Genomic DNA, 26,641 nt, shown 5'->3' with positions numbered 1-26,641 from the left:
AAAACTGAGAGAAGTGCAAGAACGATGGGCAAGGGAAGCAGTAGTTGGGCCATGCTCTAGAGTAGGGAAAAACAAACTAAAAGGAAGTAAAGCTGGTACTTGCTGACCAAAGTTAAGCAAGGAAATGAGAGAGACAATGAAGCCATCCATTGGTAAGCAATGATAAGAACCCTAAGCAAACAAAACTGTTATGCAAGCAATAGCCCATATGCTGACTCAGGCAAGACCTAAAGTATAGGGTTAGGGCGGGAGAGAGGAAAGGAAATGATCAAGCCGTCAAAGAGGCCAAGGTGCCCACCAAACATACTGACTGCTTAAAAAAACTTCAGTGTCCCTCGAAACATGTGTGTCTTATATCAGGGGAAACAACCTTTACTTCACAGCCTTTTCCATGCAGGACCTTTACCACGCTGCCTTTACCACGCAGGTAAATACCACAGAGGTATTCTTATCTCTACCACGCAGGTAAGTATTTGTGTTTTAAATACCAAATATTTAATTTGTTTTTAAAGGTTTTTAGGGATAGGTAGTGGAAGGGTGACTTTAAGGTTCAGAGGTGGGTAGACATAAAAGGAGGTCAGGGTGACTTGAGAGTTATGGGTTGGGCAGAATTCAAGGGAGGTCAGGGTGACTTGGGGGTTGAGGTGTGGGGGGACGTAAAGGGAGGTGATGGTGACTTGAGGGCTCAGGGGTGGATAGAGGTAAAGGTTGTGAAGGAGGCCTTTGCTCTGAGCCGTGGGTAGAGGTACAGTGAGGTGACCGTGACTTCAGGTTTCAGGAGGGTAGAAGTGAAGGCAGGTGAGGGTGACTTGAAGGTTCAGGGGAAGGTTGCGGTACATGGAGGTGAAGGTGACTTGAAGGTTCTGGTTATGCAGTAAAGGGATGTGAGGGTGAGTTGAGGGTTCAGGGATGGGTAGAGGTAAAGGGATGTGAGGGTGACTTGAGGGTTCAGGGTTGAATAGAGGTGAAGGGAGGTGAGAGTGAATTGAGGGCTCAAGCATGGGTAGAGGTAAATGGAGGTGAGGGTGACTTGATGGCTCAGGGGAGTGTAAAGGTAGGGGAGGGCAACTTAAGGGTTCAGGGGTGGGTAAAGGTGAGGGCAGCTTGAGGGGTGGTCAGAGGTAAAGGGAGGTGATGGCGACTTGAGGGATCAGAGGCGGGTAAAGGTGACATGAGGCTTGAGGGTTCAGGGGTGGGTAGAGGTAGAGGGAGGTGAAGAGGACTTGAGGTTGCATGGGTGGATAGAGGTAAAGGAAGGTGATGGTGACTTGAGGGTTCAGCGTTAGGTAGAGGGAAAGGTGACTTTAGTGCTCAGTTGTGGGCAGAGGTAAAGGGAGGTGAGGGCAACTTGAATGTTTAGGGCTGGGTAGAGGTAAATGGAGGAGTGGGCTGAGGTAAAAGGAGGCGAGGGTGAGCTGATTGGATGGTATGACCTGCCAATATACAGTATGGTATGGCCTGTCATTTTATAACCTGGGATGTTATTGTGTTTATAGTATAGCCTGTTATTGTATAGCATGGTAGAGTATGGTATGATATGATATGAAATGTCATTGTATGGTAGGGTAAGGGCTGTTATTGTATAGTATGTTATGGTATGTTATTATATAATAAGGTATGTTATGGTCTTTTATGGTATGTCATAGACTGTTATTGTACAGTGCATTATGGTAGGAGGGATTATTGAAGCACACAACCTATGCACTGTTAACAGCACGCATACATATGATTAAGGCAAGCGTTGATATACCAGTTGGTACCATTTAAAATCATGTAACTTAAATTGGCTTTCCAAACTCGGAAGGGGGTCACCATTACACCAGATGGGACCAAAACGGGGACAAGTCATAAACAAACGCATCCTTAGTGAATATTGCAACAAATACCTTTATTAAAATTTTATGAACTTTTTTGTGTTGTTATGTGGCTCAGATAAGACCGGCCTGAGAACATCAGCTTAGTGTAAAGTGAAGTTTTGAAAAATTGTGGAAACCAAAAAATGAGCGACAGGAGCAGCGGGTCCAAGACGAAAAAGCAAAAACAAATGGCTGCTACAAAATAAGATAGAGCAGTATAGGACCGTGTAAAAAAAAAAAGAAAGAAACTAAAAACAAATTCACAAAAAAATAACACAATCTGACTGCAAGCAGCACAGAAGAACACTAATTAAGAAATCAATCAGTAGTTGGTCAATTGTACAGGGAAGAAAACAAAAACAACGTGAGGCCAACATGCACAAACACACTTTCAACTAATGAAAAAGAAGAAAATAAGTGTGACAATGAAGCCAGCCAATTGCAAGTAGTGGGCGGGCTAAAATCCCCACCCCCTTTTGTCTTTTCAAGAAACAATAGATTGTCGCAAGTGACAGCTGTGTCAGGCGTTAAAGAACCAGGAGAGGATCCTGGCTTATAATAAGAATCATCTGAAAGTCCTGAGTAATAATCACCAAATGCATTCCTTAGAGATCATGTTTATCCAGAAATCTGGCAAAAGTAACACCTAGAAGGTTAAACCCAGATAGTTTGAGGTAGTGGAACCCGCTACCTCTGCCACTACTTTAGTGCAGCATAAACCTTTTGCAGTTTCTCAGTCTTATAAACATATTTGTCTTAAAATGTGTAACCTTTTGTCAGTGTCCTTTTTGCGTGTGTGAAACTAGCACCTAGCAATATGCAATCTGAAGCTGCCATGGCAACACAGGGCTCCATATTAAAACAAATATTAGAAAATGCCAACTAAATTCGCCTGCATTCTGAATGTACAGCCAGTAATACACATACAAGAGCACAAGGTGGCGCCATTACTCAACGTTCTATTGTAGGCTTACTTTATGTCACACAAAAAGTATTTAAAGTCAAAGGGACAGTGTGTGGCCTTATGACCATCCGCAGGAGGCATGCGCTCTATGAAGAATGGATTACACAGGTGGTAGGAAACAGGCAACGAAAGATTTCTGTGTTCAGATGCCAAAATATGTATGAACCTCTGAAAGCACACATGAATTTAACCTCACATTTCATTTTTGCAACTCTAACGCACCTTTGAGGAAGCGCAGGACATCAAAGGCAAGGTTTGAAGCAAAAGCTTATAAATGTGCCTGTAACAGACGCAAAGCTGACACAGCATCTCTGTCTGACAACAAAACTTTTCATTTACAGATTCAGGCACCTATAAAAATCATGCTAATTCCCACTCTTTATATTGACATGAAGGTAAATGCAAATACGATCATGCTACTTACCGTTCCGAACTTCAAATCTGTTCCTAAAAAGTCCCTCAGGCCTCGTGATGTACCGCTGCTGAAAAACATCATCGTCATCTTGCGACGTTCTTGCATAATGACCTGTAGCCACAGCATCTGCTTCTGTGGCATACAAATAAACGATGTTGTAGATGTCAATACTAGTCACAGTTGAATGTATCATATACGGATGCCAGACAGGAGAAAAGGAACTGCGGCAGTTTTGAATCATTATTAAGAAGCACACATAAATACATTCTCATATAACTCTAACAGTGCAATGTTCAATGTCTATGTTTTTACCATAGCAAACATGAAGATTCACATCCACCCGCCGCACTTCACCTATATTGACTTAAGTACCAGCAAACGTACATTTGAATCAGACAAGTCAAGTCGCCAAAATAAAAGTGCAGCACCTGAGAAACATATCAGAACGTCTACCAGCATCTGCTTTCACGAGCAGTAAACTGCAGTTCAAACTATCAGCAAAGCAAGCTAAGAAATAAAAACTCGTGAAGCGCCTTGAAGACAAGTGACATCTGCCAGAACTTCACAGCCAAACAGCCTGTGAGGATTCTGTCCGAACCCGGTCAGATTGAGAGATTTTCAACGACATGCAAAGTAAGAACTTCACCATTGATTAGGGAGAAAGTCAAGGTTAGAACAGAAGCAAGAAACCAGAAGCACCGGAGACTGGTCCTGTGGAGGTTGGGGAACGGATGAAGGAGTGACTCAGGTCAGGTGATAGGTACGTACAGCCCTACCAAGAGCCACGCATTTTGGGTTAACCTAACGCATGTTAGTTTAAGTTCCGCATTAGCGCACTTCAACCTTATGTCACACATATTCAGAGCTCCTGAGCTCACACCCAGTCACAGGGAATGTGCTAGGCCAGGTTATTTTCCAGCGCGGAGCCTGCAGACTTTCTTTCTGTTGGCAGTCACTTCATTCAGCTGCTGGATCTGAAAAGGCGTGTGAGGAGGTGTTTTCAAAGGGCTAGGCGCAGCCTGCTCAGCGTTACATTCCTGTGTGGGGCTCCCACTTGCCTCAACTTTACTGCTGGCAAAGGGGGCTGTGTAAGATTGCCATCTGCCCGGTTTTATACCGGCATGACTGCTATTTTAATGTTCCAACTGGTACAAAAATGAGAAAAATCACTTAAAGCTGGCATTCCCTTATGGGTACATACTTTAAACAGTAATTGTATTAAGAAAACACTTAAAAATATGCTCTACAGCAGCCCTAATTACCCATAGCCGACAATGAAAGTAAACAAACACAGAAAGGCCATGTTAAAAATGAGTCCAGACAATTTCATATGAAATTCTACCCAAGAATCATGTCCGGGTCTTTGCAGAATGTTAAAAAGTGAACAGGAGGCCGGTAATTTACTATGGGAAAGTTTGCAATCCTAGGGATGTGTGATGAGGATGTGACTTGCGCTATGGAGCTGGACCCACCCACTGAGGTTCATCTCATGGATGTAGCACTGGCAGCCGAAGAATAGGGTGGACGGTCACCAGCAGCACAGCACGACAGAAAAGGAAATAAGTGTCCAGGCCACTAAACACAGACTGGTAACAGGGTTTGAATGGTGGGAACGAGATGAAGGAGAATCTAGTTTCTGTTGCAGAAAAAATCATTGGCACAATCTTTATACTTACCATGTCATGAGAAGCAGCCATAGACTTGTGCAATAAACCTGACAACATGATTTTTTCATGTCATTACGGTTATATTTTATTGTCCCTTTTAAAACCTATACTGTTGAGCGTTCCAGTGATCAATCTGCCAATAGTTGAACACGAGATATTTGTGTTACTAGGTCTTTCCCGGCAATGTCGCACTGCTGCAAGCGGTGCTTTTGAAGTGTTACTGTACACTGTATTTTATTTTTAACCCGTCCTGAGTGACACGTTCACCAATCATATTACTCCTCACAGAAACTTTGTTGATGAATGAGTCTATGCCAGATATTCTGGCTGCCCTCCCCGAACATTCCTACCTACTTAACTCAAATAGACTTCAGAGTAAAAAGGGAGAAGGAGTGGTGGCTGTTATAAAAAAAATATATAAAAAAAAACACATGATTTTTAACAAACTCACTTCTTTTTCAATTCCCACGATGGATAACTTACTAATAAACATCTGCATCTGCATCTTCATCTAGCCCCCTAATAATCACCCTCTTGTACAGCCCTCCAGGCTACATGCAGCAATTTCAATTATTTGTAAATATTTTTGTCCACCCTAAGCGTGGAAGGGTATACTCAGATGTGAGTCCCTTGCTCATTGCACCATCAGGATTCAAGCAAACTGGGCCGAAGACGGCTGTAATGCCAGAAACCGGTCCCCGGGAGCTTGTTTCCTTCCCAGTGTAAGAATTGGCTTTTGTAGTTTGGTTTGCCCTGTTCCCATCATGCACTGGGACAGGAACAGACTAATTTGCATACAGCCAGGTTCTGAAACTGGGATGGTGCAGTGAGCTAAAAAACAGTGTTGGATCTAGCCCTGATCTCTTGACTGGGTGAGAGTTTTCTGCTTAATTCAGAGACTCTGTCCCTCACCACCCCTTGTTGTAAATATTTTTGTCCACCCTAAGCGTGGAAGGGTATACTCAGATGTGAGTCCCTTGCTCATTGCACCATCAGGATTCAAGCAAACCGGGCCGAAGACGGCTGTAATGCCAGAAACCGGTCCCCGGGAGCTTGTTTCCTTCCCAGTGTAAGAATTGGCTTTTGTAGTTTGGTTTGCCCTGTTCCCATCATGCACTGGGACAGGAACAGACTAATTTGCATACAGCCAGGTTCTGAAACTGGGATGGTGCAGTGAGCTAAAAAACGGTGTTGGATCTAGCCCTGATCTCTTGACTGGGTGAGAGTTTTCTGCTTAATTCAGACTCTGTCCCTCACCACCCCTTGTTGTAAATATTTTTGTCCACCCTAAGCGTGGAAGGGTATACTCAGATGTGAGTCCCTTGCTCATTGCACCATCAGGATTCAAGCAAACCGGGCCGAAGACGGCTGTAATGCCAGAAACCGGTCCCCGGGAGCTTGTTTCCTTCCCAGTGTAAGAATTGGCTTTTGTAGTTTGGTTTGCCCTGTTCCCATCATGCACTGGGACAGGAACAGACTAATTTGCATACAGCCAGGTTCTGAAACTGGGATGGTGCAGTGAGCTAAAAAACGGTGTTGGATCTAGCCCTGATCTCTTGACTGGGTGAGAGTTTTCTGCTTAATTCAGAGACTCTGTCCCTCACCACCCCTTGTTGTAAATACATGCAGCAATTTCCACAGCTCTTGGCGGACTCAGTAACCCCTCCAATCATTGATTATGCAAACATTTTGCTTCTAGGGGGCTTAAACTACGGGGAGAATGAGGAGACAAGTGGTCATTGTGCCATGGAATTATCTGACACTTTCAACAGTTTTAACCTTGCTCAACATATGCATGAGGCTACACACATAAAATGTCATATACTGAACAAGGTCTGGTGATCATCCAACCCGAACCATTTTTGGCCTTTCGGTTTTGGCTAGCACATGGTCAGATCACCACCTTATTAGGTTCTCACTTGGTGGAAACCTCCTTCTTGTCCAAATTCCCTCTCTAGGAACTAGAATCGAAAAAACATGGAGACATTTTGTGATACCCTGGCACTCTCCCTTCCTGCTTCCATGCGAACCTGGAAGAAGCTGAGGTGGCATTGACAAACTGGCTGATAGTAGCCAGCGATACTCATGCCCCCTTACAAGAAATAAACAAATCTTGACGCCATGAAGCATCCAAATGGTTTTCAGAGACTTTAAAAATTGCTAAATTGGATCTTCTCAAGCTGAATGGAAATGGAAAAACTCCTACATACATGAATTTAGAGAAGCTTTTGTTCAGCGTCAAAAAAATTATAAAAACATTAATCTTACAGGCAAACAAAATTGCGAACTCTGAAAATAAAACCAAGGTTATATTTGAGACAGTCAAGGAGCTTTCAAATCAAGACACAGTAACCATACAGGTGGTCCCCTCTCAAGAACTATGCAATGTCTTGAACTCCCTCTTTATAGAGAAAATAAAGATGATAAAAAATAGTATTCATCCCAGCTCTTTGATAATGGCAACTTTACCTGAAGATACTAACCCTTGGGTTCTATCGGCCTTTCCAGCAGAGATTGCTTACAGGAACTGTTGGCTAAAGTCAAATCTGGGTCTAGTAATATCACCTGTCCCCCCATGATTCGGAACACAATAATTTCCCATTTTCCAGATACTGCCATCTCCTTTCTTAATCAATCTCTAAGGCAGGAGAAGATCCCTCATTCCTTCAAGAAGGCTGTGGTACTTCCCTTCCCAAAAAAAGCTGGAGAGGATCTTACCAATCTGAAAAACTACAGCACCATTTTTTAACTTCCTTTTTTGGCAAAAATACTCGAGGCACGTATGTCCCAACACCTTAGTAGGGGGGGGGGGGGCTTGTGCACAGATTACAGATTATACAAAACCAGGAAGCCAGGCTGGCCTTTCGACAGCCTAGATATTCTCACCTCAAACCTTTGAGGAGAAACTGCACTGGTTTCCGGTATCTCAGAGGTCCAAACTGGGTGCCTAATCTTCAAATCACTCCACGGTAAAAGCCCTGCTTTCCTTTCTAACAAAATTCAGCATTATATCCCTACCAGTCAGCTTAGATCAGCACATTTAAATATTTTGGTTGTTCCCAGAAGTAAAAGTAAGAGACTGGGCGAAGCCAAATATTTTGTGTCGGCTTCCCACACTTGAAACTCCTTTTCCCTTGAAATACGGTCTTCTGTGACCTATGAGGGATTCAGGAAAAACTGAAAACTTGGCTGTTTAGACAAGCTTATTAACAACTCTGACAGCAACCTCCATCTACCCCAGAACCAAGAGACCGTTTTGATGTAGGTGCGCTTAACAAATGCTCTTTAACAATACAGGTTTTTCTTTTTATATGTGCATGAGTCTAAACCATCTCTTCTGTTGTTGGAAACCATTGGTCAGCACCTAGTGGTGCGGCAAGCGTGTCATATACCTTCTTAGCCACAATTGGGCGCCAAATAGTGCTGCAGTAATACAGGGTCTGCCCCTGACGCAGCACCTTGCCCAATTTACATTCATCAGGAAACACTGTCAACACCTTAGTTTAAGTCTGGACTTCCACATATCTTGCTTTCTCTGAATGATGTGGAGGGTTGTCATGTTTTTAGTGCCTCTTGAGGCAAGTGTCAAATCTGTCAATGCCTTGCAGAGCTTTCTCAAAGCAGTAAACAGAACTCATTTAACCTCTTTGCTGTGGCCGCGATTTCGCGGCAGTGCGCCACTTACGCAAAATGGGCGGGCCGCGTCGGCCATTGGGCGACGGCAGCACTAGCGAGGTAGTGCTCCCGTCGGCCAACGGCCGATGGGAACACGCAAGGGGTTAATAATACTCATCCTGTTTCCTGCAGTGCTGGCCTGGTCAGTGGGACAGTGAGTTTCCAGATTTGTAATTAGATTTTTTTCAGAATTTTAAGGGGAGCTGAAAGTACATATTCAACAATAGAGAAAGAATCTTTGGCAATTTGGTGGGGAGTGCAACATTTTAGGAACTTTTTGTGGGGAAATGAATACATTCTTAGGAGGCATCAAAAACTGTTGTTGGATCTTTTCATCCCAAAATGGAGTGGAAGAGCTACTCCATGTGTTGCCAAATGGCAATACAGATTGCAAGAGTTTTATTACAAATTGTAATATGTAGCAGGGGCCCAAGAATTATGGGGCTGATTGTCTCAAGATTACCTCTGGACTAGAGTGAAGAATGTGACTAAACACTGAATGATCTTGAAATGGAATGTGCTGTGTGTTCAGTAGATGACACCATGAAAGGGGCTCTATCAGAGCAGAAGTGGCTGAAGGCAGTGTCCGACGACAAGGCGCTTGAGGATGTGGCAAACTTTGTTGTGATACATTGGCCCAAGAATACAGATACCCCTGCCGAATTGATTCCTTACAGGAGATGGGAGAGGAATTGTTCGCTGTTGGAGGTACTATGCGCAGAGGCGGAAAAATTGGTAGTCCTGGGAAGCATGTGCAGGAAAGTTATGGATATAGCCCATGAAGGTCATCTTGGGATTCATGCTATGAAGCATAGAGTAAGGGAGGATTTTTGGTGGCCCAGGGTGGACAAAGCTATTTAACATTATGTCTGGGAATGTTGCAGGTGTGTCCTTAGTGACAAATCGCAAGTGACGTGTCCCTTCCCGGTCGACCCAGTCATGGTTAAAAAACAAACCTTGGTGTAAGCTGGTATTTGTTGTGGCTGGACCTTTGGGAGCTGCTGGTAGCTTACCAAAGTATGTTCTAGTTTTAGTAGACTACATGACTAAGTGGCATGGAGTGAAGTTTGTGGACAACTAATTCAGGAGTAGTCATTAAATTATTCAGGCAAGTATTCTTTAGAGAGGGGTTCCCTGAAAACATGATGACCAATATTGGCACGCAGCTTGTATCCCGGGAAATGGAACATTTTCTGACCAAATATGGCATAAAACATATTCTAACTTCATTATATCATATCCGTAGTAACGGTGTAGTCGAATGTGCGAAACAAGTCATTAAGGACCAGTTGCAACTGGCTACTATCAATAGGTTGCATTGGAAGGAGGTGATTGAGGATATGTAATGGGCCGTGAGAACAACTCCTCACATAAGCACAGGGATATCCCAGGTACATTACTAAGAGGTAGGATTGCAGGGTCCAAACTGAACAAAGATTTGATTTCCAGAAAAGCCACTGACTTGTAATAAATGGCAGAAGTAGTGGATGTGACAACTGCGGTACAGAAGAAATGTAGTACTATGGATAAATCAACATACAACCTTCCCGGGTCAGATTGGGGACTGGGTGAGGATAAAGAGGCCTGGGTTTGTTTGCAAAGGTTTGTCATGGCTTTCTGCGCCTTTTCGTGTGAAGGGTGAAAGATCACGTGGTACTATCAGAAAATGGCAAAACGTGACACAAGTGTTTGGTCTCAGTGGTGTCTGAATCCAAACTGTAAGATCAAGTCTTGTGGAGTTTAAGGATTATACCATGTACTAACCATATTTGTATTTACATCTAGACTAAAATCAAGTCCTGTGAAGTTTAAGGATTATACCATGCATTAACCATATTTTTATTTAGTTCAGTTTACCTACGTATATGTTGTGATTCGGTTGTTAGTATCCTGGAACTCATGGCATTTACTGCATATTATTTTCTTCATATTACATTGTATTCTTTGTACATTTTATTTTCTTAAAACTGTTAATTTTTTTAATTTTTGTGAAGGTATTGGGTGTGATGGGTTATGTGCTGGGGTGGAGGTGGATTGGTATGGAATGGAATATGGGTATCCGGAGTTCCCTGCGTGTAACTCAATGGGGGTGTTCTTTTGGCAGTTGCTGCTGGGCGTTGGAGCCGATATGAGAATAAAACATTTGCTCCTTACAGCCGTGTCCAGGACCTCCTTTCAGAAAACCAGGCAACATATAGCTAGGGAGCACGGTTGTCCTTTCTTTTTTTTAATTAATTGACCACAACAGGAGAAACCCATAGACCAGTTGAAACCTGGGTGAATTATAGTAACATACAACAATGTCTCAATGGGGAATAGTAACACAAATGATTTAGAAAATTAAATGAATCATGCATTTAAAATGTGTTATTTTTGATAAGCAGCAGTCTCCAATATGCATGTCAATATTTAGTCCTACAGCTCTGTTGTTATTTTGAAGATTCGCTTAATGGAACAATATGCACATCAGGTGGCACTAAATGAGGAGGGGGAAAATAGTAGCCCCTTCAGTATGCGTCTTTCTTGTTAGAGTTGTGGTCATACTGTGGCGGCGCTCTGGACAACGGAGGTAAGAGGCATCATATAGTTTAAAGAATCTCTTAAGAAGATTTATTTACAAAATGGTAAAGGGAGCTGATTAGAGTCTATATCCCGTCTTCTTTTTAGTTATACTGAGGACAGAAGCAACATTAGAAGGATAACAGTGGCTCCAATTGGATGGTCTCATGTTGGTGGTGTTGAGGAGTGTTACACCACATTGAAGACACTGGAAGTGAGCAGTATATGTTTTTGGAATGATAAGGGGTTTCAAGGTGATAAGATATAGTGAGTGAATACAGGTTTTGAATGATTTTAGATTTAGAACTAGGAGATTCCATACACAATGGACATAACTCATGGAATAACTTTGAGGTGAGTATAAGCGTAATGGAACGATTAGAGGTTTAATAGGATAGTATTTATGGAATGGATATGTGTTTTGAATTATTTTAGATTCCAAAAGATGGGTTGCAATAAAGAACGAATATAAGTCGCCGAGTGATCCCTACTGTTCAGTGGTTGGTTGTTAAAGGATTAGCTTGTAGCAGTATTCAGATTACCTACAGTGTTTATTAACACTATCACGCCACATTTGGGTTTTTTAAATATGAGACGAGCGGCCAATAAACATGTGATGATGTGAATAAGTCAACTTAATATTGGGAGATTATGAGTTTCTCTTCCCAATAAGTGTGATTTTTTATTTCCCCATATTCGGATATCGTAGGCAACTTGAGGAGCAACTGCAGAAGAATGCTTTAGTAAAAGATTATTCGATGAGTGTCAGAGTAATGGGAATGAATGGCACAAGAGCATAGTGATGGTGTGGTGAATATGAAGCATGATGGTATGGCATGGAATGTATACGGATACCCGGTAAATTCCTAATCTCCTAAATTAAGATGGGGCAGGTTGGTTACCAAATAAAGTTTAAGAAACCTTGAAATGTAAGGTGGTGTTTGTGTGTGCCAATATTTGGTTGATGAATGGGACATAAGCAAAATGAATGATAATATATTAGTTACGGATATAGTTTAGAAAACTGAACAAAAATAGTGGAAGATAGGAAAAGGGGTTATGGTCTGGGGTCCATCAGTTTTGATAGTGTTGCATTTAATTTTAAATTGAATTTAGTTTCAATAGGATTTGTTGTATTTGAAAAGAAGAATAGTGTTGTTACATATGTGTGATGGTAATGTTTTTATTTGTAGGTCTGGTATTCATATGTACAATATAAGATCAAAAATATTTTGATGGTAAGGAAAATAATTCAAAAGTATGGAAGATGGTAGTTTCAAATATTTATTCCAGTGAGACACATAGACTAAGAATATCCGCATACTCCATTAGCACTGATCAATTGCATATAAAAATTGATGTACCTACAGTGACATTGATCAATGGATATGTATTCATTTTCAAAAGTTGATATATGACCTTGATTTTATATTTTTTTCTACTTGTCGGGAGAATTGATTTAGGTGTTTTTAGACAAATGAGTCTGAAAACGCTTGTTGTCAGAGGGTGGTAGGTCAGTCCTTTGGTATTGGGGAAGTCATTCTACAATTAGGTAAAAAATGTGCAAACAGAAGTAGATTTGTCAGCCCAACTAGAACTCCGCAAGTGCTTGATTGGCCAAATGTCAATACTGACAAAGGGCAAGATTAAACAACAGTTTGCTATGCTGGGGCTCTTGTTGGCCAAAAGGTTCAGTCTTACACACTGGCTTCAGATCCACAATCAAAATGTGGGAAACTGGCTCAAGAATGTGTCAATATGGGGAGGAGCTTCGCGCGCATCCGAGATGGCCGCGTGAGCACAGGGCTCCCGAGACCCTCGCCGCCCTCCGCATAAATCCTGAACGATATCCTGACTACGAAGACGGGTTATTGGAGATGAAACTCAGCTGATGGAATAGTCGCTTTCAAAAATTGAATCGGACTTCGGGAACCGCTACTACGACATCCTGAACTTTCGAGGCCCACCCCATGGCGACGCCTGGGGCTCGAGTCGCAAGGATGCCCAGGCAGTAGGTGAACAACAACGGCCCACTGGGCTCAGCTTGCTGCCTGGAGTTAGCTTTCGGTTTCGCTTTCGGTCATTGGCCCTGTCCTGTCTCGAGATCAATCTGGTCGCCCGAGGTCTAGCTGAACTCTGTGAACACTGTGTGCCAACGGTCCCGGGCGACTATGTGCTGGGCCACGGCTGCTGGCGCCTGCTTCTGAGGACTCCGGTGGGTTGACAACGAAGGGCCATTATCACCAGGTCTCACAGGCCCCTCGGGGGCACTTTGCCCAACATGGCGGGCAGGCCCGATAATGAGAAGCGGAAAACCAAGACGCCTCTCCGGGGGGGGGGGGGGGGAGCAACTCAAACAAACGTCATGGATCGTTATACCCAGCCGAAGGGGCCCCCCGGTGCTACGAGTAAGACTCTGGATGAGGCAAGGGAGGACCCGGCTGCGTCGATCGAGTTGACCCTGCAGGATGTCATGGGCACCATTGCTAGTATCAAGACCTCCATTGGCCAGCGATATGAGGCTCTCGCCCTTAAGCTCGACACCGTGTCCATTGACGTCAATTTGATTAGAGCGGACTTATCGAAAACTAATGAGAAGGTCAAATCTTTAGATCTGAAGACCTCCAGCCTCACGACCGATGTGTCCGACTTACAGACGGAGGTCGGCAACTTGCGATCCTCCAATGATCTCATGGCTCGTCGTCTTGAGGATTTTGAAAACAGGGCCAGACGTAATAATGTACGTATTATTGGGGTCCCTGAAAAATCTGACAATTCTGCTGCAGATCTACTTGTGGAGGACCTCATTTTAAATCATCTCGCCCCCAGAGGCCTAAGTAAATTCTTTGCCGTGGAACATGCGCACCGGGTACCGGGTGGGAAGCCGAAGCCGGGTGCCCCTCCGAGGCCGATTATCGCCAGGATTTTCAACTTCAGAGACAGAGACGCTATCCTGCAGGCGTCGAGGGCGGGTGGCCCAGTGAAGTTTGAAAACACAACGGTGAGCTTCTACCCGGACTTTACCCAGTTCGTCCAGAGATAGAGGATGGGGTTTCAGGGGATGAAGCGACGCTTGAGAGACATGGGCTTGAAATATGCGATGCTGTTTCCAACCAGGCTCCCTGTCGAATATGAGGACCGGACGTTTTTCTTTAACCGCCCTGAGAGCGTGAGTGACTGGTTGGACACTTTACCAAAGCGGAGCGATCAGACGGAACACTCGGGTGGAGCTGAGGGTGGTGTGCCGGAGCAAGAATTACAATGTGGTTCCCGATTTCCGAACATTTAACATACCATAAAGCTGGGTTTGATATCTTTCATACTTATGTGACTTATGGCGGCATACCCAAGGGTGGCGGAGGGAGTGGAACTCTTTCCTCCCCTGGGTTTCTTTTTGTAGACTAGTTTAATGTTAGGGCGACAGGCACACTGCAAGTTGGGGATTTTTTTGGAGTTTAACGCAGGGGTGCAGGGTGGGGGGTGTTGTAACAGGATCATGTTGGGGGGTGGAGGGGGGTGTTTGGGATTGTTTTATTTTTTCTCAAGGCAACGTCGATTCTTCTGTCTGGGCACTGTGTTCGCCATGGGGTGAATTCTGCATTTGTTTCTGGGATGGGGAGTAGAGGGTTGAAACTGCTGTGTTGCAATGTCAATGGGTTGGGGGATAGGATAATGCGGGGAGTAGTGTTGCAACTGTTGAGGCGTCTCTCCCCTGATGTTGTATTGTTGCAGGAGACGCACTTGATTGGAAACACTTGCCATGCCATGAACCGGCGAGGATATCGTTTGGCTGTACACTCTGGGTTCACTACTGGCTCTAGGGGCGTGGGCATCCTTGTCAAGAACTCCCTCCCTTTGGAAATAGATAACGTGGTCCTGGACGATGGGGGGCGTTTTGATGCTATCACGGAGAGGTTGGAGGGGAGGACGGTTTCGCTGGTTTCTGTATATGTCCCGCTGGGTCTACAGACCTTGACTTTTACTGATCTTGGGCGCATGGTACTGGGGCTCCCAGATGGTATTCTGGTGATGGGTGGAGATTTTAATTCAGTTGTCTCCGGTAGTGTAGATCGCTACCCCCCCAGAGACCTCGCCAGGTCGCAGTCCTGGTTAAGTGGGTTTTTTGAGACTCTGGGCTTGGTAGACTGTTGGAGGTTGATGCATCTGGGACAGACACAGTACACTTTTCACTCTGGTGCCCACGGCAGTTTCTCCAGACTTGACTATGTCTTGGTGCCGGCGGCGCAGGCCTCCTCTGTCAGGGAAATTAGACATCTGGCTCGGGGTATATCAGATCACTCCCCATTGTGGCTCCAGATCGGCACTAGTATGAGTGTTGAGGGACGGGTTGCCCCGATCAATCCCTGGTATCTCCGTGACCCCAAAACCTGAGCCGACCTGATTAAGTCCCTGGATCACTACTTTGCTGAGAACGAGGGGTCCGTGTCCTCATCTGTGTCATTGTGGGAGGCATTTAAGATGGTCATCAGAGGACAGGCATTATTGTTAATTGCTGGTGCCAAGAAAAGTAAAAATGAGGAGGTGGTCCGCTTAGAGACTGAAATAACTGAGCTAGAAAGGAACCTGGAACTGGGTATGACTCGTACCAAACTTCATGCCCTCAGCCTCAAACAACTGGATTATAGGGCCCTGGTGACGGACGCCGCCAAAGACATGAGTAGAGAAGCAGGGCAGACTGTATGACGTGGGTGATAAGGCTGGGAAATTGATTGCTTGGCTGGATAAAAAGGAGAGGGCAAGTCGTGTGGTTCCTGTGATTGAGAAACTTGATGGAGTGTGTGTGACTGATCCGGCTGAGATTGTCGAGTGTTTCGCTGAACATTTCCGTAAGGTGTACTCCCCAGTCTCCGATAGACCGGAGGAAGACTCCCATCTGTTGCTGCGTGATATTGCGTTACCTCGCCTGTCGGATTCGGATAGGGACTCAATGGATGCGGTATTCTCAGCTGACGAGGTGGCCCCCGCTATTCGCTCTGTGCGCTCGGGCAAGGCCATGGGCCCTAATGGCCTGCCCATCGAGCTCTACAAGCTGCGTCATGACAAAATGGCGCCCTGTCTCCGTGATATGTTTCTAGAGTCGGGAGACATCGGCTCCCTTCCTCGTGATCAGCGTCTTGCTACCATCGTGGTGATTCACAAGGAGGGGAAACCGCGAGATCGATGTGCGTCGTATAGACCCATTTCGCTCTTAAACGCCGAACCAAAGATTCTCGCAAAGGTGTTGGCAAATCGCTTGATAAAAGTGATTAGTGACTTGATTGATCCGGACCAGTCCGGTTTTATCCCACATCGCCATACAGCGCTTAACCCGAGGCGCTTGCATGGTGTTCTTGCGAGGGCGGCGTCGTTGCGTGAGCCGGCCATTTTGGTTTCTCTGGATGCTACAATGGCTTTCGATACGGTGGAGTGGCCATATCTCTGGGCCGCTCTTGCAAAATTTGGTTTTGGTCCTGGTTTAATTAGCTGGGTGAAACTTTTGTATGAGGAACCGGTGGCACAGGTGGTGGTGAATGGTCGAGTCTCTAAGCCTTTTGTTCTCGGGAGGGGTACGCGACAGGGCTGTCCTTTGTAACCCCTTCTGTTCGCCCTTGCCCTGGAGCCCTTGGCCGCCTGGCTGCGATGGGAGCCTTCTATGAAAGGTATTCAGTGGATCCCGGAGTTTGAGGATCGCATATCGCTCTACGCTGACGACATTCTGTTGTACCTTACGTCCCCTCGTAAGTCGTTGAATGTATTGTTTGATGTGCTCACATCGTTCGGCAGGAACTCCGGTCTTGTGATCAACTGGACCAAGTCCTGTGTCTATGTCCTTTCGGGTGGAGCCCCCCCCTTTGCCGCGCCGTTGTCCTATCCAGGTGTCGCAGTCAGGATTCAAGTACCTGGGGATATTTATAACCTTAGATCCTGTGGCTCGTTATGATCGTAACCTGCTCCCTCTCCTCCAGAGGTTAAGAACTGACGTTGCGGGCTGGCTTGGGCTACCGCTCTCACCGCTTGGGCGCGCGGCCCTCTTTAAAATGATGTCCTTACCGCGATTTTTATATGCGCTCCAGAATACTTTCGATGTTGTTCCGGCGAGTTATTTTCGGGAGGTGGAGAGTTTGCAGAGGCGATTGATTTGGAATGGACGCTCGCATATTGCCCTCTCCAAGCTCACGCTTCCTTGGTACGACGGAGGTATAGCACTTTCGGATATCAGGCGATATTACTGGGCCTCTCAGTTGGGAGCGATTAATCATGGAATGTATGGACCTGCCCCTAATCCTGCATTCGAGATGGATAAGTACCTGTTACCGGGTGGGGACTACAACAGGGCCCTTTATACCAAAGCGGCGGGTAGGGAACTCACGGGACCTACCAAGATAGCGGTGCGAGTGTGGTATGATGTGAGTGCGGCAACGGGATGGGGGGACCGCCTGACCCGTGCAACTCCGCTGTATGCGTCTGAAAGACTGGGTTCCCTGTGGAAGACTAAAGGATTTGAAAAATGGGATATGATTGGCATTAGCAGGGAGAGTGACCTATGGGTCAAGGGTAAAATCAAGACCTTCGAGGCACTTAAGGTAGAGTATGAGCTGAGTGATAGAGAATTCTTACGTTATGCCCAGATTACCCACGCACTGAGGTCGGTTTTTCCTGAGGGCAGTGACATTCCCGAATCCTCCCCACTAGAAGATCGGGTGCTTGACGGCCACGTGCCAGACAGCACCATTTCTTTGATATACAAGAAATTGATTAATAATCGAGCGGATCTGTTGGTGCGGCTTCGAGAGGTTTGGACTAGCGATGGTTTGGAATTGGATGACGAGGACTGGCAGTCGGCGCTATCCTCGCCGAAAGAGGTCGCGATTCCGGCCCGTCTTCGATTCGTTCAACTTAAAATCCTACACTGGATATATGTCACCGGCCCGCGCTTGATTCACATGGGTTATTCAGTAGATGGGTTATGTAAGCGTGGTTGTGGATTCGTTGGCACCTTCCTCCATATAATTTGGGAGTGCCTAGGAGTAGTGGAGTTCTGGAATCGAGTGCGGAATCGAGGGCATGCTGTGATGGAAAGAGTTTCGGGGGTGGCATTGCTGCCCGAAGCAAGGCGTTGCCAGTTGAATGTCTGGGAACCGAATGATTATGATGTGGCACAGACTCAGTGGGCGACCCTTGGGAATATGATTGCTAAGAGAGATATCCCACAGCTGTGGGGCTCCCAGCGGCCGCCCACGGTCTTGGCGTGGAAGGAGAACATGGATTGGTGTATGTTTCGGGAGAAGACGGTGTATGTGACACGGGGTAGGCCCAAGAAATGGAACAAAATTTGGAGCCAGTGGAACTCCTACCGTGGAAACATATGCACGCCTCCATTCGTGGAGACCCCAGAGGTTCCTCTCTCCCCCTGATCAGACATTCTAAGTATTATGTAATCATCATGTTTACTGCTATTGTTTCCTCACTGCCCCCCCCCCCCTGTGCCGATAACGTCTGTATTAAATTGTTCTGCGGTCTCCTTCCTTTCTGAACACATGTCCGAATGTAATGTCTTATTGCCTTGTGCGCAAGTTCTTTTTCTTTAATAAAATAAAAATTATATCAAAAAAAAAAAGTGTCAATATGGACCCTGGCACAGAAAACTCACATGGTGAATTCAAGGAATGATGAATATCTACAGGAAGACCTAAATGCCTGGAGGAAATTTGTGCATTTGCCCCTGTATCCACCTGGCACTAAACCGCAGTAAACTGTACAAAGGATATAAAATTCAGCAATTTCCTGACGGGACCCTGAAATTGATGGTGAAGTTGTGATGTAATAAATACAATCTGTTGGCATGACACCTGTTGGGTGGAAATATAATGCTGAAATGTAGTGTGCAGAATTATGTTCATTGTGTCTTGTTTGCTGTGCAGCACACACAAGCTCAGAGGTTAGTCAGTGTGATAATAATGCACTTATAAGCATTGTAAGCACTACCCTGCCAATACCCCTATGTTGTAATATAAATTAATAAGACCATCCTTAAAAAAAGAGTGAAAAGTTTCAAGTATTGATGGGAAGACTTTTAAGGTAAATAGGAGATTTGCGTCATCTTTAATTCTAGGTGTCTTAGCATTATTAGATTAAGACTGAAATCAACACATGGTACCTGCCCTTTGGAGTCAAACTAACATTTTATTGATTCATAAAAGAAAAACTGAAGGCGTTTTTCATTCCAGCCCATCACATACATCAATTTAATTATTATACATTTTATTGATATATATATTAATAAAAAGGAGGAGGAAATACAGTTTTTTTCAATACTGGTCGTGTGCCCATGATTGTCTCCCTACCCAAACAAAGATTGTTCATGTCAGGGCAAAACCTTTCATACCCTCGGCACATTCGGATATTGAGGTAGACATTACAACACAGACAAGAAAGATCCTCCTATCATGAAATGGGGCTCAGGGGCCAGAGCGATGCTTAAAGGTCAGGCGCATGGCCAAAGAGAAGGTCCAGAGGCAGATTAATGAAGAATCATGGGTTAAAGGGGCACTCCATGTTGTGTGAAATACAATCCCCAGAAGAAATTCAGGTGGAACCAAGAGCTCCTAGGGGACTAGGGTTTTAGTAAAATACAGGTCTTAATTGGCCAAGAACAGAAAACTTTGAGCACAGCATTTCTTTTCAGATACTCCTTCAATTGGCAATGGGTGAGTATAAGGCATATACGTTCAACTAGTGTACCATTTATCAAAACAGTATGCTTACCTAAAGACTCCAGCGCATGGCGAAAGAAGTAATTGAACTTAATATGTTTGTTACACACTATGTCTGGATTAGGGGTTCTTCCTCTTTCATATTCATTAAGTAAATAGCTGCAATAAAGGGGAGAACAAGGTAAGAAGTCATATCCATATTTCTATCTATCTACATTTTTATGGTACCTGGCCACTGCTTTGAAGAGACTATTGAAAGCATAATGTGTAGAAAACCATGGGTGCTGTAATACACTAATGGATTTTATGGTAAAATAGAGTGCACCAATTTCAGGTGAATACATTTGGTCAGCCTTGCATGTCAAAGAGTACATATTTAATAGTATGGCCTCACCGCCAAGATCGAAATCTGGTGGCTTGATAATGCACAAAATCCCTTTCCCCAGGTGACACATCAGAAGAAAATGCTGAAAACCACGCTACGAGATGGTGCAATCTACACCAGAGTTTCACAGGGTTATCATCTAACAAATCAATGGTTTTACAGGCATTTAAAATATTCTGGATACGCATGCGAAATGTTTCAGACACCACATTCTCAGGACTTAGGCAGAAGTGCTATTCCTCTGGTTAGAGAGATATTATAGGGTCTGGCAAGACAGAGCTAGGTTATATTGATCTCACAGGCTCAAATTTGAAGCAGCATCTGCACGTATAATATCATAAAAATCTATCAATGTAAATCATAAAGTGCCTCTACTTCTGCAAAGGACAGAGAGCAGCAAGAAAATTATGTAAGGGTTAAGAATATGAGTTCATAGCGTCATCAATAAGCGTCTAAAATCAACAGGTTGTAACTCAAAATTCATTTTGTAACATTTTGCAAAAGTCATCAAGAATATCAGCTTGTCATAGTAAGAATATACACTCATTTCAGTTCATAGACTCAAACATCGGCTTGTCATTTTCATGTCCCGCAAATACCATCTTCCATTTTTAGTAAATAAATACATTTCTTGCTTATGACCAGCTGTCATTTTCTTAACCCCTTCAACGCTCATGACGGAGCGGTTCCATCATGAGCGCCGGTTGGGCTGTGCTCATGACGGAACCGTTCCGTCACAACCACACCCGTTTTTTAGAACCTTCAGCACAGCGCGAAAATTCGCGCCAGGCGGAAGATGTTAAAATACTATATTTTAATCCTCAAATATTAATGTAACATTTTTAATAAATAAGCACAATAGCTTTCAAATACCCACATTTTCAGCAAATAACATCAATTTGTGCAAAGGTTACTGATTTAATTTAATAAATGAATATATGTTCATCATCACCATTAAGGCCCTAATTACGATGCTGGTCGGACGACTGTCCGACCGGCATCGTGTCAGAATGGAAACCGACCGACTGGTAGTGGGCGGATCCACCCGACGAATTTGGATGCAACCGCCCCTAAGGCGGTCGTAAACATCCATTTCTCCTTTGTGGCTTGTGCAGCGGCCGGAAAAGGGCAGCTGCACAATCTGTATTAGAAAAATGGGTGTTTACAAACATCCATGCACCGTGTGCCAGGCACCATGTGGTGCCAGGCACACGGACTATGGATGTTTGGCCTCTTAGATGAGGTCACAGATGGACAGGCACTCTGCTAGGGGCCCCCAAAGTCAGTTTCCGACAGCCATTCAATAGCGGTTGGACCATCATTGAAAGGTTGCCTGAAAGGGAAATTGTAATCCCTACGGCAGTGCCTGAGCAGGCACCGTCCGATTGTAGGGTATCACTTTCCGACCGCTGCCAAGATGGGCTCCTTGGGCCCGTCGGTAAAGCAGCGGTCGGTCCCTTCGCCCCCTGCCTACAACCACTGTATCATAATGCAGCAGTTGCTCTGCATAGCTAGATGTCGGTCAGTCGGACCACAACCGACAGGCTGTTGGTTGCAGTCCGACCGACATAATATTGAAGGCTAGTGATTATCATCAAGTCATGGATTCTTACATGTCTGTATTTCACAAGCATGAGTCATATATTTTGAAATAGGTTTGTTCCATAGTTATAACACGTAAATGAAAACAATGCAACTACCTAAAAACATCATGCCAGTATTCTTTAATATATGAAACCTGATGAAAGGGTATGTCGAGCTTCTGGCAAACTTGGTAAGCATCGTCACAGTCCTTGTCAGCAGTGCACACCCCGTGCTCATCCACCAGATCCCAGTTCTTCATGAACACTCCAATCACCTCATAACCTATGGTGGGAAGGGGACATTTCCAAACTTTATTAAGAAAATCAGATGGTTTTGACTTTAGGCAAATCACCATTTTACATCATGCCACCGTTATATTTAAATGTTTATTTTCTTTGCATATACATACATTAACATTGATAATCATAAATGTATTATGCTTTGAATTTTAAACTACATCAATAATCAGAAATGTATTGTGCTTTAACCTTTACTAAATAAAAACATGTTACTCATCTGCGATAGAAACTTAAAAAATGTATGTCTGCATTAGTTTTTTTGTTCAGCTGAGCATTTGGAAATGCAGCGTAGCCCAAGAGAGATAGAACACCATATATATCTGAAGAAGAAAGTAACACAATAAATAGTAGGTATAGTGCAAGTGTGGGAAAATTAAGAAGTATAAATGAAACTTCATAAGTCAAGAATTGCGAGTACTCGCGTTGGCATCTCCAGTCCTACAGGGCACACGTTTATTACATGCCAAGTTGGCCACAGATTTTAAAGAGTTCCTAAGGTAAATAACAAGCATTGTCAAGACCAACAGGTTCAGTTTTTGTATAGTGCAGGCACGCACAGTCAAACAACATATGGACAATCATACAGTATGGTTAAAGACCAAAAACCTACAGACACCCATTTCCACAAAGCCCACAGACAGAGATCCATCTCTGCTAACACAACCATGCATGCATCAATGTACAAAGATCAACAGCCATACATAATCCTTTTCTTAAGGATGCATGGGCTAAGTAATCCCGTTGTTACTAACGTTTTTTGGGCTGCTGATGCGGAAATAAAGGAGAGAGAATAGCATAATCCTCTACTAAAGTCATCTATCAAACTGAAACTTTCCTCAAAGCTAGGAAATTGTACATTATTTATAAAACTGACAAATCTTCTTTATAAAATTTAAGATTTATAATTTTTAATAAGGTAGGTGTGTGTTATCCTACAGATTAAAAACAGGCAGTATAATAAATTTTATTTTATTTTGCCATACTATAGCTCAACCAAACTTTCGGGATGGGAATGCCCTCTGCACAGTATACAGTTTTGTCCCCCTGCCCCAAGTGCCCGACTGGGAGTATCTGGTATCCTAACTTTTGATTTTCTCCCTACCTCTTACTAATCTAGTGTTCGCGCAGAGGCCTAGACCTGTATCTTGACATGATCGAGGTCTCGGCCCCGCCCTGTGATCTCCAGGGGCATACCCAGTGTACCCTCATTTTACTGACTGCAGGTTTAGCATGCAGAGAGGTGGTGGCAGCATACCATGTTTTGTGAATCTATAGCTGTAACCAGACCTTCATGTATGTGTCAATGGAGTAGAGGTCTACTAGTCCACTTGTGTAAATTACAGCTCCTATGCATTACTTTACATGATGGTGTTTACTTCCCAAGTGTTTGTAGTGCATGTTTGAGTATGGGGCCTGCATGGCACATGCATTGTGTCTATGAGTCAGCCAGAGTAATGGAGCTCTGTGGATTCCATTTTGGAAGCCTCCAGTCTATTCCCAAGTACAGGATGAAAATTAGATTGTTTTGTACCTGGAGCGCAAGAGATCAGCAGGTCCTCTCAGATACCCATTTGCTGCAGCACATGCCATAAACATCACAATACAGCGATACAGACAACCCACTAGTGCAGAGAACGCGTACTAGTCAGCTGTTCCCGACATGCACAGTTTACTGGCTATTTGCAAAAGATATAGTGCCCCATACACAAACATATGTGCACTTGGCAGGCTACTCTGACCACTCTCCTGTAATATTAGATCGAATCATATCAGGTAAACAATCTAGTGGATTCACTTGGAGATTCCCATCAGACTCTATTAGACACTATTTTGCACATTGAACTAGTCGTTGCTATTAAAGAATATTTTGATCGTTGAAAGGCAGTTAGGCGCAAATGGAGAGAAATAGGAAGTTAATTTGTTCTCACAGAAGATAAAAACATTCTTGGGGCGATATGAACCAAGAGGAGAAAATATGAAGAATTGAAGGATAGGGAGGTCAAGCATACGGGGAAATTTGCAGTTGAAAAAGTATATGTGGAAGGGGAAAGTCCCGTTGTGACGCTGGCATCACTACTGCATCTTAGATTGAATAATAATCTACAGTATCCGCTCAGAGAATGGTGAAATGATATACAGTCTGGAATGAGCCGCGCAAAGATTTAGGGAGTGCTACGTAGAATTATCCACTAATGCGACACAAGAAGTGAATGATTACTTAGAAACCCCGATGATGGAGTGATTAGAAAACGAGCATAGGGAAATGCTGTTTGCCCCCTTGCACCAGAGAAAATCATAAGCGCAACCAGAAGCTTGCGGTCAGGAAGCGCCTGGCACGGACGGACTGGACTCACTGTAACTTTCTATACAGAATTAAATCCCCTCATGATAATATTTTTTGAAACTATGGCCCAGACTGGTTGCCTCTTGCTTACCATTCAAGAAGCATTAATAGTAACAATACTGAAACCGGACAGGCCGTCAGATCAGTGCTTGCATTATCGCCCACTGTCATATTTAAATACAGACACCAAAATATTTCCGAAGATCCTGGCTAACTGTATCAGCCCATAGACACCTGGGCTGGTCCAGCCAGAACAAGCTGGGTTTGTCCCAGGAAGATCCACATAGTTTAGCACCATTATTTGCTTGATCTTAAACTAAAAGTGGTAGCAGTGTTTTTAGATGCGGAAAGGCATTTGATTAAGTGGAATGGAAGTTCATGTTTGATGTGCTGGCTAAGACTCAAGTAGGGGACATTTTTCTAAAACTGATCCATCTATAATCTAATAGCCCCATGGCTCAAATGGGAGTAAATAATGGAGGCAATTCTGATTGACAGAAGAACCAGGTACGGGTGCCCAATGTCACAATTGCAGTAGATACTAGTGGCGGAGCAGCTGGCATGCACACTTAGGGAGTACAGGTGGACAGGGGATTGAGACTGTTCACATATGCAGGTGACATTTCTATCTTATACGTAAGAAAGCCAGACACTGACTTATCACCCATACTTAGAGAAATATTGCACTTTGGTAAAATTTTTGCTTACGTATAAATTGGAAGAAATCAATAATGTTACCTCTTACTAAAGCCACCCGGCGGTGCACGCCAGAGTTTCTGCTGGGGTGGATGGAGGATTCGGTGAGGAACTTAGGGATCCGGGTGCACAATAATCCTAATATAGTCATATTAGTTAACTATGGAGTTGCGATAGACAGGCTCACAGAAATGATTAATAAACGCATCAGGCTGCGCTTGTCCCCGGCTGGCAGAATCAGCATACTGAAAATGATGGTGCTGCCAAGATTCTTATTCTTAAGCATACCGATCATTTTACCGAAAACAATGTTTCATATATTGCAAACATTAATGGTTACGCTGGTATGGGTGAACCAAGAACAGCCCTTAACCGCGGCGCGAATTCCGCCGCGGTTTAAAGGAGTGGGCATGGCCACGCGGCTAACGGACGCGAGCATCACTACGGAGGTAGTGCGCGCGAAGGCGTTGGCCGACAAAAGCAGTAAAGGGGATAAGACACTCAATGCAGGTGTTTCCTTATGAGAAGGGGGGACTAGCAGCCCCACATTTGGAGCTGTATTTTAGGGCAGCAGAAAGTCACTTTGCACTTAACTGGCTGCATGGGCCACCACACCTAGCAACTAGCGGACGAGCCCCCGTCCACAACCAGACGGGGCCGGGAACCCGTCATTATGCCAAAAACCCCACTTACAAGCTAATAGAACTTAAAAATGTGGTCCCGCATGACAGGCAACTGCATGATCTCCCTCTCCAACACGAACTAGTAGAACTTGGTCTCTTTCATCCTGGCCAGTTGCCAAACCTCCATAAACATAGGTCCACTTGCCAGGCCCCAAGCCAAATCACTGTTCTCACCCAATCAAAACCTAAACAACCTGTAAAAGAATTAAATATTATGTACCTAAACACTTGTTCCATGGTTCTAGACACTGACTTTCCTGATACGTTGTTCCCAACAGAAACTTGGCTGAGAGAGGAATCTACCCCAGATATACTAGCTGCACTCCCAAATAATTATTACCTCCTACAAGCAAATAGATCGACGGAAAGGAAAGGAGATTGGATAGCAGTCGCTTTCAAAAAAGTGCTATCCTTCACTGCCATCTCTCCGCTAGAGATAACACTAGTAGACAACCTTGTTATCAAACTTGACTCCCCAAATAGCACTGTAGTATGTGTCCTCCTGTATAGGGCGCCCACCTCTATGCCGGACTTCCCTAAAGGTTTTGCAAATTGTATGACATCTCTGATAGTGGACTATGATAAAGCTCTGATCATTGGTGACATTAACTATTGAGCCAATAAGGTGGATGGGGGAAAGAGCGCTAAGGAACTGACCACTGCTCTTCAAAGTTTGAACCTCGATCAACACATCCAAGGAGCCACACACATCAAAGGTCATACTCTAGACCAATCCTGGTCCATCAACCTCAATCTACAGAAACTAGTCATCCAACCCTGCTTATGGTCTGGCCACCATA

At 44.2% G+C, this 26,641-nt stretch overlaps 1 protein-coding gene across 1 annotated transcript in view; it reads right to left on the bottom strand.

Moving 5' to 3' along the window:
• TRMU (tRNA mitochondrial 2-thiouridylase) overlaps positions 1 to 26,641 on the bottom strand; it is a 115,638-nt gene that overhangs the window by 70,754 nt on the left and 18,243 nt on the right. The window contains exons 2-4 of the mRNA XM_086967264.1: positions 21,936 to 22,101; positions 19,903 to 20,009; positions 3,245 to 3,367 (exon numbers count right to left, since the gene is read on the bottom strand). Coding sequence (XP_086823390.1) covers positions 3,245 to 3,367; positions 19,903 to 20,009; positions 21,936 to 22,101 — 396 coding nt within the window. The remainder of the gene's footprint in view (positions 1 to 3,244; positions 3,368 to 19,902; positions 20,010 to 21,935; positions 22,102 to 26,641) is intronic.

Source organism: Lissotriton vulgaris, chromosome 1_1, assembly GCF_964263255.1.
Source record: "Lissotriton vulgaris chromosome 1_1, aLisVul1.2, whole genome shotgun sequence".
Classification (NCBI taxonomy): domain Eukaryota; kingdom Metazoa; phylum Chordata; class Amphibia; order Caudata; family Salamandridae; genus Lissotriton; species Lissotriton vulgaris.
This window is presented reverse-complemented; position numbering and strand designations above follow the sequence as displayed.